The sequence below is a fragment of the Neopelma chrysocephalum genome, unplaced genomic scaffold (genome assembly GCF_003984885.1).
Source record: "Neopelma chrysocephalum unplaced genomic scaffold, ASM398488v2 Primary Assembly neopelma1_138, whole genome shotgun sequence".
NCBI lineage: Eukaryota > Metazoa > Chordata > Aves > Passeriformes > Pipridae > Neopelma > Neopelma chrysocephalum.
The window spans coordinates 1,045,801-1,062,515 of NW_020897800.1; the positions used below are offsets into that span (position 1 = coordinate 1,045,801).

Here is a 16,715-nt window from a genome sequence, read left to right on the forward strand (position 1 = left end):
GGAATTGCTTTCCACTTTGGTAAACTCCCTGCTTTAAGCATCGGAGAGGCTCAACCCCACGGGCAGGTGTGCGAGCGAGCGGGGCAGGAGCAGAGGGGCTCAGGGAATGAGGTCGGGGTAGCCAGGCAGACCCACGTGGCCGGGAAGAGGAGGGAGAGGTGACGAGGGGCGACCAGCTGGGGAACAGAACAAAACCAAAAGCCCAGTAAAAGTCCTATTCTGATATTTAAAAGTAGACAGGCACCTCTTACGTTTATTCGCGCTTGGTATTCGGCGCTGCCCACCGAGTTCCGCGCGGTGCACCGGTACACGCCGCCGTCCTTGATCTGCGGGCCCGTCACGTTCATGTGGCTCACGGTGGTGCCATCTGACATGGTGTACTGGTTGGAGCGGTGCCCGCTGTCCCGCGGGATGGGCTCGTCGTCCAGCGCCCAGGTGACGGTCGGCGGCGGGGCCCCCTTGGCGGCACACATCAGGGAGAACTGCTCCCCGGGGTTGACCACCTTCTCGCTGAAGGAGGAGACGATGCGGGGGGTCCCATCTGGGGGGCACCCAGCGGGACGGGGGTCAGCGAGCGGCAGCCACAGGCAGCGGCAGTCACCCACTGAGGGGATGGCGTTGAGCTCCCACCTGGAGCGGGAGCCCTGGCTCGGCCAGGAGAGGAACCCAGCCAGTGACACGCCATCCCTGTCACAGAGATGCTGAGAGGAGTGAGGGGATGTGCAGGTTGATACAGACACTGGCTCGAGGGGACAGGTCCCTTGGCACAGCCCATCCCTTGTCCAAACACTTTGGACCAGGGAGGGTCATCTGGTGAATGGAGGTGCCTTGGCCCAGGGATCGGGGATGGCAAGTCAACATTTATTTTGGTCCTTCCCTGTCCTGGTCATGCTATGTCCCTGCTGACAGCACACAGAGCCCACCGAGCAGGCTGGGAGCAGCTTGGCCCCAGGACCCCCACCCCAGCGGGTCTCACTACCCCCCAGATGCACACGAGGGATCCAGTGCCCCCTCAGAGAGGGGCAGAGGAAAAAGCCCCCACCCCCGGGGAGCCAGCTCACCCTCCAGCGTGATGATGGAGAAGTCCTGTGCCGTCTGGGACTTGCGGGTGGCGAAGCACTGGTAGGCCCCGGAGTGGCTCTTCTGGGCAGCCGTGATGAGGAGGGTCTCGTTGCTGATGCCCCGGATGGAGATGTAGTCATCCACCGCCACCAGGTCCGTGTTGCGGTACCAGCGGATGACGTACTCGGGGGACCCGCTGAGGGCACAAGAGAGGATGACGGTGCTGCCGATGCCCGTTTTGAGCTTCTTTGGTGTGAGGGTCACACGCAGAGGGTCTGTGAGAGAGGGAGAGCAGTGAGGCGTTGGCAGTGCTGGGCAGCGCTGTGGGGGGTGGCTCATCCCTACCGTGCTCTCCCTGCTTTCCCTGCCCTGGAAGCGCCAGCCCGGCTACGCGTAAAATGTCACCGCACAATAAGGCAGGTGGCCCTGCCACCATCCTCGCTGCTGACAGCCCCTGCTTTTAACACGAGCCCCAGGCACCCAGCAGGGGTACTCCAGGGAGGTGGCAGGATGGCTGGGAGAAGCTGTGGTCAGCGTGATGGGGACAGTGCTGAGCTAGGGACATCCTGTGCTCACCACTGCTGCTCCAGGTAAGGCAGGAACAGTGGCTCTGGTACTGCCAGGATCCCGGTGACAGGAGGAACCCCCGGGGAAAACAGCACGTGATAAATACTCGGCCTGCCCAGATGGTATTTACTGTTTGGCTAGAGCTTATTTTATGTAAATCAACATAAATTTTATGTAAATCAACAAAGCAAAGCACAGAGTCACCCAACACGTTGGACACGTGCAAGACATTGGCATCCAGCACGCGACACACCACACCAAAATACAAAAAGCTTGCTATTTACACAGCTGCATAAAACCTTTAAGGCTTTGTACTGGCAAAGAGTTTACGTTTCAGAAGGCAGCAGGACCGAGCCCCCCACGCCCCTCTCCTCCCCGCCTGCTCTCACCTATGACCGTGAGGGTCCCCGTGACCTCTGCGGAGCCGAAGGTGTTGGTCACCTCGCAGATGTAGGTCCCGCTGTCCTCCACGCGCAGGTCGCTGATGGTCAGGCCCGTGATGCGCTTGGTCCAGCGGCTGTCGGCGGGGAGCGGCCGCCCGTCCTTGATCCACCGCACGGCCGGGTTGGGGTAGCCCGAGGCGATGCAGGGCAGCTCCACCAGCCGGCCCGCCTTCACCTCCCTGGACTGGAAGCTGTCTAGCATCGTGGGGATGGACTCCGCCGGGTCTGGGATGGGAGAGGAACTGGGCTCACACAGCGAAGAGGAGCAGATGAGGTGTCTCCGCTCTGCCACGGTGACACCGGTAGCATCGTGCCTTGTCAGCATCACCCCTGAGAGGCTGGCTCTCCCCATCCCCACCAGCTGACAGGAGTGCAGGATGCCAGCCACATCCTCACTGAGCATGGGGTGCCCTGTCCCACTTATCCAGCACAGCCTTCGGCAGCCAGGACAACAGGCTTGTGGGAGAGGCGGGAAGGAAAACACATCTTACTAGCTGATGGGAGGAATAAACTCAGCACCGGAGGAATTACTCAAGGTGACACCTAATTGGTGCAAAATACACAAATTCTGTGGCACATTTCAAAATTTACAAGCAAAAGGGCCCATCAGGCAGCTGGGAAAGGAGAAAATTAATCACTAAGTCTCAGGCGTGAAATTAAATTCCAGGGGAAAGAAACCTCTTTCATTACTCCCAAGCAGAAGTAAAACGCCGTGACGTGTAAATAATGACAGCGACCAGGAGGGGACTGGGCCAGATCGAAGAGCACGGACTGGGGATGGTACACCCAGAGATGCCCATGTGCTGCTGGGATGCGTGGCAGGACTGGAACGGATGGGACACAGGGCCCTTGGATCTCTAAGAGGCAAGGACCTGGCCATCCCAGACCCCTTCCCTATCAGCTGAGGGGTTAATTCAAGGAGCCGGTGCGGGAGCTGCCGCCTGTGCACCCGAGGATGGAAAAAGCACACGGCAGAGTGCGGGCTGCGAGTCGGGCGAACTCCCTCCCTGTCGAGCGGAGTAATTTGGGCAGTGAGCGGAGCCGGGAGCGCCCCGAGACACCCGGCACTCTGGACTGCACTGCCTGAGCCGCAGTATCGCTTGCATGTTCGTCACATCGCGTCAGGCTGCTCACATCGCGGGCTGTCACAGCGCATCGCCTCGCGCCCCATCGCCCCACGCCCGCGGTGACGCGGCGCTGCCGCCGCCCAGCACGGCGGGGCTGCGGCCGGGGGGCACGGGTGACGCAGTGGGAACCCCCCGTGTGGCCCCGACCGGACCTCGCGCCCCCTCACCGGGATGTCCCCTCGCTGCAGGGACCCGAGGTGGCAGTGCCATTGCTCCCTGTGCGTCACGGGAGGATGGCACTGCTGTAGGCAGGCAGGGAGGCAGGGGGGCAGGCTTCAGGTAGGGTTGGATGCCCTCCTGGGGGCACAGGACACCCTCCCGGGCACAGGATCCCCCCCTCTTGTCCACATTGCCAGCGCCACGTGCTCACCTGAGACGGAGAGCCGGGCTCCGTTGCTCTGCCGCGTCTCCCCGCTGTACTTGTGCTTGGTGATACACCTGTAGGTGGACAAGGCATCTTCCTTCTGCACGTCCGATATGTACAAACCTCCATAAGAAGTAATAAAAAACCTATTTTCTGGAGACACAAAGGGAGGGGAAGAGTGAGCGAGCCAGCCCTGACCGCAGGCTGAGAACCCGGGTCAGGCAGAGCCCCTGCACTCCGGGCAGGCACTGGAGCCACAGCAGGGAAAGAGGGACCTTCCTCCACCTCCCTGCACCTCTGCCACGCTGGGGTGCAGCTCTGGCTGAAGTTTCAGGCAGGTTGGTGAAATTGGGTGAGTCTCATGTGTGCAACAGCAGCCCCTGCGTTTGCGGGCACATCACTCGTCCTGGGCGCACACACCTGCCCAGGTGTAAAGGTGGGCTTGGGGCGTCCTTACACACTCCAAGCACTCCCAGGGTTTGGGTTCAGCCACGCTGTGGCTGCAGAGGGCGAGGAGAGCGTGTGGCACGATGCTCTGGCACATGCTGCTCTGCACACGCTGCTCCGCCGCGGTGCCACGCGCTCCATAGCAACGCCGCAATTAAAAGTGAATCTGTCCCGCTGAGTTAATAATTAGCTTAACTTACTTAGAAGCATGTGAAAACAAATAAGGGCTCGAGCTGATGTTTGAGCCCCGGGAGGAGGGTGGTGGGAGAGCAGGCAGGGCAGCATGGCCCCGGCAGCGCTGCTGGAGCAGCCCCCTCCAGCCAGCGGATTTTGGAGCCTGGCGCCTGTGGAAAGGAGTCTTTGGCTGGCTCATGACCGCTACAATTCATCATGAATAATAACAGTAATTAACACGAATAGAAAGACCTGTGTAGTGGCTACACGGAGCGCAGGGTAAGCTGGGGCTCTGGAGAGAAGCTTCCTGCCCACCTGGAAAGCCTTTTGCCCTGTCCCGCCGTGACAGCAGGGCTTTCACCCCGGGTTCCGAGGGGCTTTGGGGTTTATTCCAGCACCAGCCACAGGTGGGACGAAGAGCTCTGTCTGCTTGGCTGCACCGTGCTGCCAGTCAAACCACCCCCTACCAAACCCCGTGATTGCAGAGATGCAGAAGGTAATTTAGTGGAGCTGAATGCACCGAGTGGAAACCTTTAAACCCAGCCTTTAAATCAGCAATGGCTGCAAATGGCTCCCTCAAGTCCTGCACAATGCCTGGTAAGCCAGGATCTAGCCAATGAGGCCAAAGAGCTGGTTTTTCTTCCAGCACCTTTTCGAAGCACCTGGATATTCTCAATTAAGCCAGAAGAGCATAGTGGTCAAACTCATAAGAGCAGAATAAACATGGGTGAGATAGAGGACAAGAGGAAGATGCTCCCAGAGCAGCCTGGTTCCCCCATCCTGGGGCAGGACCCCATGCCCAATCCCACAAGTGCTGCAGGTGACAGACCAGCAGAAAACAGGGATCTTCACCCTGGGAACCACTCTGTGTCCCTGGCACAGAGCTGGCTGTGCTGGCACTACCCATTCTAGCTGTGGTTTAGCCAGATGTGCAGGTTTGACTTTAATTGCTTGATACAAGAGCACGAGGGGCTCCAAACAGCAAAGAAATTAATAATAATGCCAGCCAACTGTGGCTAACAGAGGCACCCTGTGCTGATCCTCCCTGGAAGCAGAGTGGGCAGTCCCATGGGATGCAGGGGGGGCCATCCCTACACCTCCAGCAACACCCCTGTGTCTCCATTCCTACTGGGAGAGATCGGGGCTCCCCAGCCACAACCTCAGGCATGGTTTTGCCTCCACGCTGTGGCACAGCAACACCAGTATGCAACTGGGACCAGATGCTCGGCGGCACAAGCTTCACGCTCCGCTGCCAGCCGGAGCCGCCGAGGGATCCGTACAGACCCTGTGGAAGGCCAGGGGGAGTGGTCCCACAGCACTGAAATAACATGCAAATCAGACATTAATTTTTCATCTCCCATCAAACCAGTAAGCGAAGAGCATTGGCTGCACTGGAATTTGAGATGGGGGAGCCGGTTTCCATGGTAACGGGGCTGTATTTTGCAAAGTGCCGGCAGCCCCAACCCACACCCCCCACACGCGGCCGTGCATGGGTAACCACAGCCCTGGGCTGCCGTGCTCTGGGCTGGGAACAAAGCCTGGTGCCCAAGATCAAGGCTCCAAGATGGAGTTTGAGCCATAACACCCAGCCCAGAGACAGGAATGGGCTGAAAACCTGCAAGTTGAGTACCCACACCCCACCACGGAGCGACGGGAGGCATCTGCCCCTCACAAGCCACGGCCGTGGCGATGCCGTTGTGTTACGTGTAAGATCTACCCAACCTGACAGCACGGTTTCCTTTGGGTTTTTTTTCCTGAGAAGGGACAAGTAACTCCATCGAGGAACACTGCGCTGGTTCAGGGGAGATGCGGGGCAGTAACTGATGTGAGCGGCTCCGACAGACCTCACCAGAGTGACTTATTGCTGAGTGTGCTACCGAGATTAACGCCGAAGGTCGGCGAATAAAATCAGATCTTTCTGCCTGCCAGGAGGTGGAAAAGCTTCACGGGAAGCAGAGGATTAAGTACATCCGTGGCCAGTCTGGAGCGATGTGCCTCTAATAACACTTCCAGCCAGACTTGAGCTGCTGCCTTTGGAGTTGCCTCACCAAAGCCACCACCAAAGCCCTCGGCTCAAATGCAGCCAAGAGCCCACCAGGAGCTAAATTCCACCTAAATTCCCAGGAGCTCTCCCCTCACCTGGGGAAAGGCACCCCAAAGGGTGAGAGGGGGCTCTGCTGCATGGTGAACATCAGGAGGGTCTCGCTGAGTACGCACACACAGACACACATTTGCTGTTACCAAACTCCTCTCCTGCAACCAGCTGCCAGTGGTGGCCGTGAAACCCCAGCATCATTCCCAAGGGCCTTCCAATTCCGAGAGAAAGATTACAGTCGATGCAGGTTACCAGCTCCTGCTCTATCCAATATAGATTTATCAAAACAACAGGGTCAGGGCTTCAGGAGGGAGCACGTTTTATAGTTCATAAGACTAATGAGATAACTTTCCCTTGGTGCTGCTGGAGAATCAATAGGTGCCAGCGTTTATGAATTAGCCATACTCGGAGCATGTGCATCCCAAGGCATCCCGGACAAATCCAATAACTGCTTGGTGCTATTTCTGGCCACGTTTAAAGTGACAAACTCCTCCCGGGGGGAAGGCACGGAGGGGGAAGCCCCAAAGAGCAAAGCCTGTAATTTTCCACCGCTGCCATAGCGGCACTTCCCTGCTGCGGCTGCTGTTCCAGGATGCCATTTGCCCGGCATGGAGCTCGCCTGGGGACAAGGAACATCCACAGAAAACATAACCAGGATGGAAACTCCTGCCCTTTTTGTGGCACAACACGGCACGGCACCGTTCACTGCCTCCTGAGCTCTGGGGTGCAGCACCCAGCTGGGCAGGGGACACGGGGCAGAGGGGCGGGCTGGTGTTGATGGCCACGCACCAGGGCTGCCTTTCATCTCAGCAGGCTGAGCCCAGCTCGTGCCATGGCAAATGCTGAGAGCAGAAGGGCCCTGGACCAGGAACCGAGATTAAAGCTCCATCCATCCCTCCCTCCCGGAGGTGTTAAAGAGGAGCCGTGACTCGAGCCCAACACAAATTCCATGTGAAGCGCACGATATCTGACAGATTTATTTACGTGTTTGCCTGCCATGGGGATCCCAGGGGAGGTGCACGGCTGTCGCCACTCCCAGCCCTTCCAAAGGCAGCACAGCTCTCATGCAGAGCCAAGTTGGCACTGCTGTGTACCCAGCCAAAGATTCCCACCTGGAAGTCATGGGCACCTGGAAGTCATGGGCACCTGTAACGTGACCAACACCTGAACAAACAGCTCAGGCTTTGCACCAAGGGGCTCCCTCTCTCCTCCTCATCCTCCTCCTCCAGGAGCAGTGGCCCTTCTCCTGAGGAAAGGACCTGCTGGCTGCTGCTGGAGGCTATGGAGCCAGAGCAGGGGGAACAGCAAAGGAGGGGAGGAAATCAGGAAGTTGTGACGGGCTTTCCACCTCCCCTCCTTAATCTCCTTTATAAGCACGGCTCCATCTCCTCCCGTTACAGGATTAACACCCATCTCTCATTCTCCTCCCGCAACAAGATTTTATTTCTAATTACACTGCAATAAAACTGGGCGCGCTCCCAGGGCGCCTTCCAAATGACTTGTCGACACTCTGCGAGATTGGATCCTACTCAGGCCCGTTTCCGGCACCTCTGCCTGCTGTTCATTAGGCATGCATGAGGGAGAGGGTTTAAGAATGGAATTACATTTAAATGGCTTTTCTGAGAGGGAGAGATGAAACAAGAGAGAGAGAATCGAAAAGCAGGAAAGGTTTAGAAGGAGGGCGTCATTGTCACCTCCCTGTCACGCTGCTGCCCTGCAGACGCTGTGCCAGGTCCCTGCTGCCGGTGCTCCAGGGACCTGACAAGTCAATAAATACAAAAGGGAACACCGAGGGGGCTTTCTGAGCATCAAATTTTTGCGAGAGGATGGCAGCCAGGGGCGTGTGGCACCGAGCATTGTCACCCTGCCCTGTGGGGTGCCCAGGACACTGGAGGCTCTGCCGGGGGCATCGCCACGGCTGAGGGGCACTGACTGCTGTGGTGGTGGAGAGGTTTACCAGCACAAACAAGGATTTTCTTAATCAGGGCTTAGGAAAACACACACTGAAAGAAATATGGGATGGGCACAATCAGGAGTAGGTGCTGGCAATCCTGCTCCTTGCACCGGGGCGTGAGCAGCCAGCACATGGCTTGAGCGGAGCACTGGGAGCACCACCACCCTCCACAGAGCTCCAGCTCTCACCAGCTGCTCAGGTGCCATCCCCACTGCACAAATTAATCACCAGCAGCACGACAAACAGCTTCCAAGGAAGCAGGGGAAGGGAGTCTGCTCATGGACACTCACACGGCAGGGAACGGCAGGCAGTGAATAAATGACCGGATCTGCGAGGAATCCATCGGGTGGGAATCACCCTGTCACAGCCCCCACGCAGTGCCCCTGCTCTCCCCCTCTCCTAAAGCATGTGTTACCCCTGAAATCCTACAGTCCACGGCGCAATGAGCATCTCTGTCACTTTGCTCTCGGTGCGATGGCTTTGCCATCTGCATTTCTCTCTCTCTGGGCAACGAAGGCGTAAGAGAAGTTCTCATTTTGAGCACAGGAAGCTTTTTGGGAGGGAAAATCCAAGGTGCATTTCAGAGCCATCCAGGTAGGTGCTTAAGGAAGCCACAAACACTGATTTCATTTCACCTGAGATAATGAACACTGGTGTTGTTTCACCAGTGTTTGATACATCTGTGCAGTGGCTCCAGATGTTTTCCATCCCCACTGGACTCACTGGCAGTGGGTAGTTGCTGCTACCTGGATGCTGCTTCCCAGACACAGGCTCACAAGTCAGCAAAATTGGGAAAACAGATGTTAGGAAAGATCTCTCTCTATTAGCTCCCTCGGAAGTGAGGTATCCTGCAGGGCTGGCAGGAGTTATTAAATCAAGAGTCATTATTTACCCAAGGGCCGGTCTCGCAAGTCATGTTCCTAGAAGTAAATCTGGAATTACGCTGCCCACGGAACTGGATTCACACGGGCATGAGGGAGAGCACAGTTTGCCTCTCCGGGTTCTAATCCACCTCTGAGTCACCGGAGCGCTTCGCTTGGCAGCGAAACCGAGCAGTGTTTGGGGACACTTTCATTTGTTTGCCTTGCGCAAGCGACTTTGGGAATGACACACTTCCACCGCACCAGAGCACAGGGGAGGAGGAATCCCGCAGATGGGGCCGGGGCTCACCCCCTGCACCGCCCACCTCCCTCCCCTGCCACCGGCCACGCTGGCACTGCCAAAGGAGGAGGAATTAATCTCCCGAGGTGGTCCGGAGACGCCTAATACCAGCAGAAAATTACAGAACAGGATGAAGAGCATTACAAAATGAATAGGAGGGGACTAGAGATTTCCATGGCTAATCCTGTTAACGAGACAATTTCTTATCAAACTCATTATGTGGCGGAAAGAGGGGGGGAGGGAGGGGCTGGGGAGGGAGGCTGGGGAGGGGGGAAGGCGATGCCAGGCAAAAGGCATTCCCGGTGCGCGGGGACACGGGGCTGGCAGGAGATCGGGAGAGCACGGCGGCTCCCCGAGCCCAGCCCGCCGCCTCCCCGTACCGCGCACAGAGAGGACTGTATTTGTATTTCCAGGGAGAGCTGAATATTACTAGAGTGACCATTTACCACAGAACAGTGCCGTCTGCTCCGGCTCTACCGCCAGTCCTCTCCCAGCGCTGAGCTGCAGCGGGCTGGGACTACGGCAGGCATAAAAACATGTAAACCCCACCGAGAGAACACTCATTTCAAAAAACGATTTTTGGAGAGTAATTTTTTTTTTTTGGACTTTTTTTTTTTAACCTCCCATCACGACGAGACTCGTTTTCCAGGAGCAAGCAAAACGAAAAGCCTTGGTCCACAAGGCTGAACGCGTGCCTGCCTTTGCTCTGATGGCAGCGGAGGCTCCGGCACGGGATGGGGGTCCGGGAAAGCAGCACAGAGTGCCGGGGAGCCGGGCAGGGTCTCTGCCCACTGCCCCCTCCGTGCTAATGCCCGGCTCCGGCTCAGCCACGTACGAGCAAAGCTGAGCCTGGCACAGCAAAACGCCGCTGCGGCTGAGTGACTCCCGAAAATCGACAGCACGCTCCTCACCAGCCCCTCCACCTCCTGCCCCCCAGAGTCACAGGGGCTTCACCGCTACTTTGTGCAAAGCGTCTAATTATTTCTTTTTTCCTCTTTTTTTTTTTTTCATTTGCTATTTAAAAAACCGCGGAACTAGTCAGATTTCATGCTAATGAGAAGAAAATCTGGATCGAGGACTGTGCAAAAATTTGCATCTCAAAGAGGAAAACAGGAAGTCGCTAAGAAAGGAAAATCCACGCCGAGGTAGCGGGTATGGCCATAATTAGGCTAATGCTGCCTCTGTTCTGTCAGCTCATTTCCATCAGCCCCAGGGTGGCAGGGGACAGCAGACCCCAGCACCACCCTGCGATTCCCCGCCCGGGAGAGGGCTGGTGAGGGATGCTGAGCACCAGGCTGGTGGTGTGGGATGCAGGATAACACGGGATGCAGGACGGTGTGGGATACAGGACGCACTGGACCCACTGCCCCAGGAAGGACACACATCTGGAGAGTCTTCTCCAGTGGCACCACCAACACCGTGGGATCGAGCATTCCCAAGGGAAGAAAATGCCACAGCACCCACGTGTTATCTCAGCCATGACCTCTTTGCACCTCTGCTCTCCCCAGAACACGGTGCCCAGCCCCAGCTGCCCAGCCCCAGGTCCTGGTGAGCACACAAGCACTGCCTGCCCAGCACTGGCAGCTCAGAACAAGCCATCCCTGTCCCCCATTTTGAGAAGGGCTGATTTGCAGTTTTTGCATCAATTTTCCCCTGATTTTTTAATTGGGTTTTGCTGCTGCTGCTGCAGACATTACTGAGCAAACAATTCTGAACGGCTCAAACCAAGATATTTGCTCATAAAAATCCATCACCAACGCCGAGAATGACAGAAATGGAAAATGCCTAATGAAAACAAAGGGGAAAACAACAGGTACTCCGGTCCTTTGCCATCCATCACCAACCCTGGATTATTGAAAATACGGGAGGGGGGAAAAAAACCCTCCCATCTGCAATCAAATCTTGAGAAATCTTGAAAAGCCAAACACCACATAGGAGGAAATTCTTTGCCCCCACTTCAATCTGCAGGAGTTTCGCCATAATTATAATAAGAGTGAGGCTGCTGGATAACATGAGAATTATTTTCCCCACTTACATTGTCAAATGATCATTTTGCCCTGCAGTGAAATCTCAATAATTATAATGCCGAACCGTGAAAGAACAAAGAAATAAAAAAAGCAGTGTTTTCTTCCAGGGAGCAGGGGGAGGGGGCAGCTGCCATTGCAGGACTCAAAGTGCATCCTTCCTCTAATTATCTTCCCCGGAGCTGTGCATCCCTCACCCTTTCTCCAGGGCCCGAGCACCCCTGTGAGCCCCCCAATAACTCCATGGGATGGAGGGGGTCTTGTGGGTGGGAGCAGCCACCTCCATGCCCAACGTGGCAGAGCTTCCTCAGCAAGAAACAGAGTGGGAAGTGTGGTTTGGGCTCTGTGGCATCGCCCCCCAACCCTAATCCAAGCCCCCCAGCTCGCCAGGACCTCCCCACAGAGGCTGCCCACGGGACTCGGGCACGGGATGTGGGGAGTGCCAAGGCAAAGCCAGTCATCACACACTGTCCCTTCACACCCATCAACACCAAGAGCCCCTCGGCAGGGGAAAAGAGAGGGGAGACGAGAGAAAGGGGATAGGAAGCAGGGGGTGGGGGGGCAAAGGAGGCGAACAAGAAAAACAAGACGACAGAACGCTTGCTCCACAGCCCTCGGCTAAATTACAAACCAGTTTACTGAGGTGGAAAGCTGCAGTGAGCTGAGGAGGAATATGTGGAAACCATCTGCAGATTTAAAAATAATCTATTTTACGATCACCCTCGAACATATTCTTTTGCAGAAACCAAATAGGATTTGTTGTTGTTGTTTTGTGCAAACTGTTAGGGAAAAATTACTAGAAACATGCAGGGGGTTTTGCCTTCTTGAGTACTGAGAGGCTAAATATGCCCTTCCTTATGTTTAGAATAGTAACAGTCATCTTAAAATTAACTTGGTCTGCATCAGAGCTTAAAACAGTTGCAATTCAGAGCCTGCAAAAGCAGGACAAACCTGTGCTGGGATATCTAGCGCTTCTAGCTGACAGATGTCTTCCTACATACAGTAAATATAGGTCGTCTTTTCCTACCCAGAGAACTGTAGATCTTAATTAACCAGGCCACTAGCAGCATATGTAATGATTTTTTTTTTTTTTTGCAGCTTGCTAAGTAAACCTTCCAGTGATTAGAAGGCAGTAAAATAAGATGGTGTGAGAGGGACCCATCTCCCCCGGCCCGGCTCCCTCGCTCCGGCTGCCCCGGTGAGCCCAGACCTCGTGCTGCGGCTCCCGTCGTTATTTCACGCCATAAAATCTGTCTAACGAGTTGGGAAGGGTGTGGAGTGGAGTCCCACATCCCCCTCGCTGTGCACAGCCCACGGTCGTGCCCCGGCCAGCCCCGAGCTCAGCTCGGCCGGCAGCCGAGAGGGGTTATTGAGCTTCGCAGACTAAAGTGCTCCAAGTGCTCCTCCTTGGAAGCCACTTCGGGATTAAATTATCTCCAGGCTCAGAGACAAATGAGCTAATGAAATTCATGCTGCATGATGATAAAGCCGTGCTGAGCCCTCGCAGAGGGGCAGTGGGTGCTGGGGTGGGCGAGGGTGGGTGGCAGAGCCCATCACCCTCAGGCACCGGGTCCCTTCTCAGCACAGCTGGTCTGTGCTGAGGGGCTGAACCCCTGAGGGGCCACTGGAACTCATCCTTGCAGCTTTCGTGGTGAAGGTGCTGTGATGTGTGTAAGGGTACCAACAGACTTGGGCCATCCCTAAGTAACTAGGAAATAACAGACCTTGGTTTATTTGCGTGAATTTCAGGATTTGGGGGGGAAGGGAAAAAAGTGGCTAAAAGTAAAGGTGGTCACATCCCAGCCCAGGGTCAGGAGGAGGGCAAGAGCTGGGTGAACTTTTACAAGACAGCAGCCATGCACCTCCTGAACAAGGGCACCCAGCCCTCCCACCAGCTCTCACGTGTAGGATGCTCTGAACTGCAGCTGATCTTTAAAAACCCCTTGAACTGGAGGGAAGGGAGAGCAGAGCCCAAGCCCATGGCTGCATCCATGTACAGGCTGTGTTTCTACAGGCAGAGATATGCTTGGCAGAGCAAGGAGAGTACACAGACCTCTGCAAAGGCCAAAATTGGTGCTGGGGATGCTCCAGCTCCCCAGAAAAGGGAGCAAAAAACTACCCAGAGCCTGTGGGAAGAAGCCTTAATGCCAGAAGCTCCCTCTGCAACACGGAAAACTGCAAGAGAGCCACACATCACTGCCCTGCACCAGCTTTGAATGAATCCTGCTGAAGCCAAGATCTTGTTTTGATCTGATGAGGAAAACCAAAAGCCTCACAAAAAGGGACTCCTGCCACCTAAAACTCAGGAGTGAGGTGGGACGATCCCACGCTGCCGTGGTCCCACGTGTCCACACAGACACGCGCGGTGCATCCCCTCCCTCCCCTCCCCACCACTCACTGGGGAAAAGAAACCAGTGAACGTGACTCGAACAAAGAGCAGAACTTCCTCCCCGCTCATTAGTGCTGGAAAAGCAACAGCAAAAAAAAAAAATCCCCAGGACATAACCTCCTCTTCAGCTCTGAAGTCTGAATGGCTTGCAGAGGCTGGTTGGGTTTATTTTCTGCCTTTCACCTCGCTCAGAGTTGGTCTGCACTCTCTGATTACAGAGAGGAGCCCGTGCCAAGAAAGGGACCCCAAAACCACCCACCCTGTGTGCTGGCTCTGCACAGCCACCCTGGGGCAGACAGGCTCCCACACACAAGATTCTCCTGCTGGAGCGCCTGGTTTGGGGGCTGGAGGCATCTCACAACAGCCCTCCCCAGCCTGTGGCACGCTCTGATCCTTCCTCCCTCTCTCTCATCCCTCTGGAGTGGGTGACTCCAGAGGAAAACCACCTCTCCTCACCCTCCTTGCAGCCAGGAATGCTCATGGTGGGAGAGAAGGGGGCTGCTGGGTGGGACAGGGGCATCAGCTGCCCTCACCTCCTGTCTGCTCCCCGAGCACCACCGCCCACTGCAAACAGCAATCCCATGGACTGAAACACGAGGGAACTACACCAGCCCTTTGGAAGGGGGTGAGAAGGGAGAAATGCCAGGGACTGAGGAGCTGCAGGCATTCCCGGGGGGAAACAACCCTTGTGTTCCATCAGCATCACTCCCCCGACGGAGCTACGGCACAAATCCACCCCAGAGCATCTGCCACGCGCGGGGGCTGCACCAGCAGCTGGGAGGAGGAGGAGCAGCCCCTTCCTGCACCACACATGATCCATGATCCCCCACAGCTTATCAATAATTATTAAGACAAGGCAAATGTATGTTGACCTAGTTAGACGTCCAAGAAGCAAAGCAGCTACGGTGGGTTTGTTTAACAACCCCGCAGCTCTGACGGAGACAGGCCTGGCTGGTTCCTGTGGGAGCCTCAGCGCTCACACCCACACCCAATGAAGAGCAGCAGCACCCAAAGGACCCAAAGAGGGGACAGGTGTGTGATGGTCCTCGAAGCACCTGCACTCAGCCCTAGTCCTGCCGCAGACCCCAGGGGAGGAGTCTGCACACCAGGGATGAGGATGCTGCCAGGGGAGCCTGGGAGAGTTCTGGGACCTGCTCATCCTGCAGAATTTATGCACGTTTGGCACCTGGGCCATAAAACACTGTGACACTGAGCAGAGTGGGCTGACTCGGAGCAGGGGCTGAGGTGCCAGCCCAGGCTCTGGGATCACACTCTCTGCACACCCCCTGGCTTTGGTTGTCTTCCTCCTGCTTTCATTCAGGGGGCTTGTGAGAATGGCAGCAGACCCTTGGAAGAAAAGTGGTGCCTCCAGGATTGGAACCTCCGCTGGAAAAACAGTGATGGAAGGGGACAGCCCCACAGGCATCTCCCTTGAACCAGAGTGCTGAGGCAACACTGAGGCAAGTAAGGCATCAGTGAGGAGAAGTGTCCTTCTGACCCCACACAGCCCAAATACAACCACTGTACCAAATTATCCAAGAGCATAAGGAAAGCCATACTGTGAGTAACAGTTTTATGCTTCAAAGAGAGCAGGGAAATACTCCAGATAGTTCACAACAGGATCACAAAAATCGTTCAGGGCTGGAAGAATTAGTCAGGTGGGGTGGGACGCAGCACAACCCCCAGCACCCATCTCCAGGCGGCCCCTTGGACACCACAAACACAGAGAAGAGAGATCCTGTGTCCTCCTGACACTGGCACAGCAGGATCCCTGGCCCAGGAGTTCAACTTAGGCAAATCCAACCTTGCAATATGATATGATTTCCTAGCAACAAGCAATGAGATGCTGGGGCAGCTCACTAGGAGAGCGGGCGGACTCCACACGGCTCCAAGACTTTAAATGAGATGAGATCTTGTTACAACACGCTTTCACCCGCCTTCCAGGTGTCCAGGGGACAGAGTGGGCTGCAGGAAGCCCTGGCCCCCAACACAGCTCTTAGTTTCTTCAGGTTTAGCCCGGGGAAAGCCAAGAGTGGCAAATAAGGGCCTGGCACCCTCGGGAGTCGCCTGCAGGTTGTCCATTATTTTTGGAAGAGGAATATCCATTTGTCACAAACAGCACAGAAACGCACAAGGACCCCCCCACATCCAGGCTGTGATCCACTCACTTTGGGGTGATCAGGGACCTGGGACCCTGCAACACAGTGACTCAGAAGGTGTGACCTACTGCTCCTCACTCACCTGCCACACACACACACACACACACGGAGCTTTATCTGAGACCTGAGCTCATTCTGTCCTGCTCCTGCCTCCAGTTTGCTTCCCTGCAGCGACATTCAGGATGAATCAATCCCCTGATCTCGTGCAAACACCAAGGGCTCTCGAGGTGCCCCCCCACCCCTCCAGGTCGGAGCGTGGCTCAGGGCAAGGGACACGAGGACAGCGCGGACACTGTCACCGCCGGCCTGGGGGGACACCTCCTCAGCCACTGGCCTTCTGCCCAGGGCTCCCTCCTGCTCTGCACGGTTCAGTGGTGCCTTCACAGCACTCACTGTGCCAGGACAGCCCGAGGCCCCAGCGCCAGCTTCAGCAGGCACGGCTGGGCCCGGCTGAGCCGGCTGCCACGGACAGGCACAGCCCACGCCGGGGAGCCACCACGGCCAGGTCACCCCAGGAGGGCAGGGATGCATGAACGTGGGGGTGCAAAGGGACAGCGTGGCACGGGCTGGAGAGTGCCTCCCTGGATGGCACACAGCATCCAAGCCTCTCATGTCCAGCTCCAAAGGCGACAGACCCCGACCACAGGACCCCCCGGACACAGCCCTTCTGTTCAGGGCAGGAACCCAGATCTCCCTCCCTCCCCAGCCTGGGAACGCTCAACACTTGTCCCCAGCCCAGATCGCTCTGT

At 56.3% G+C, this 16,715-nt stretch overlaps 1 protein-coding gene across 3 annotated transcripts in view; it reads right to left on the reverse strand.

Moving 5' to 3' along the window:
- Window positions 1-16,715, reverse strand: part of DSCAML1 (DS cell adhesion molecule like 1) — a 98,116-nt gene that overhangs the window by 25,303 nt on the left and 56,098 nt on the right. For 2 of the 3 annotated variants that reach the window (XM_027699309.1, XM_027699308.1), the window contains exons 4-7: window positions 3,570-3,716; window positions 2,019-2,297; window positions 1,062-1,337; window positions 245-541 (exon numbers count right to left, since the gene is read on the reverse strand). In XM_027699309.1, the coding sequence (XP_027555110.1) occupies window positions 245-541; window positions 1,062-1,337; window positions 2,019-2,297; window positions 3,570-3,716 (999 nt within the window). The remainder of the gene's footprint in view (window positions 1-244; window positions 542-1,061; window positions 1,338-2,018; window positions 2,298-3,569; window positions 3,717-16,715) is intronic. The other variant, XM_027699310.1, reaches the window with a different exon arrangement.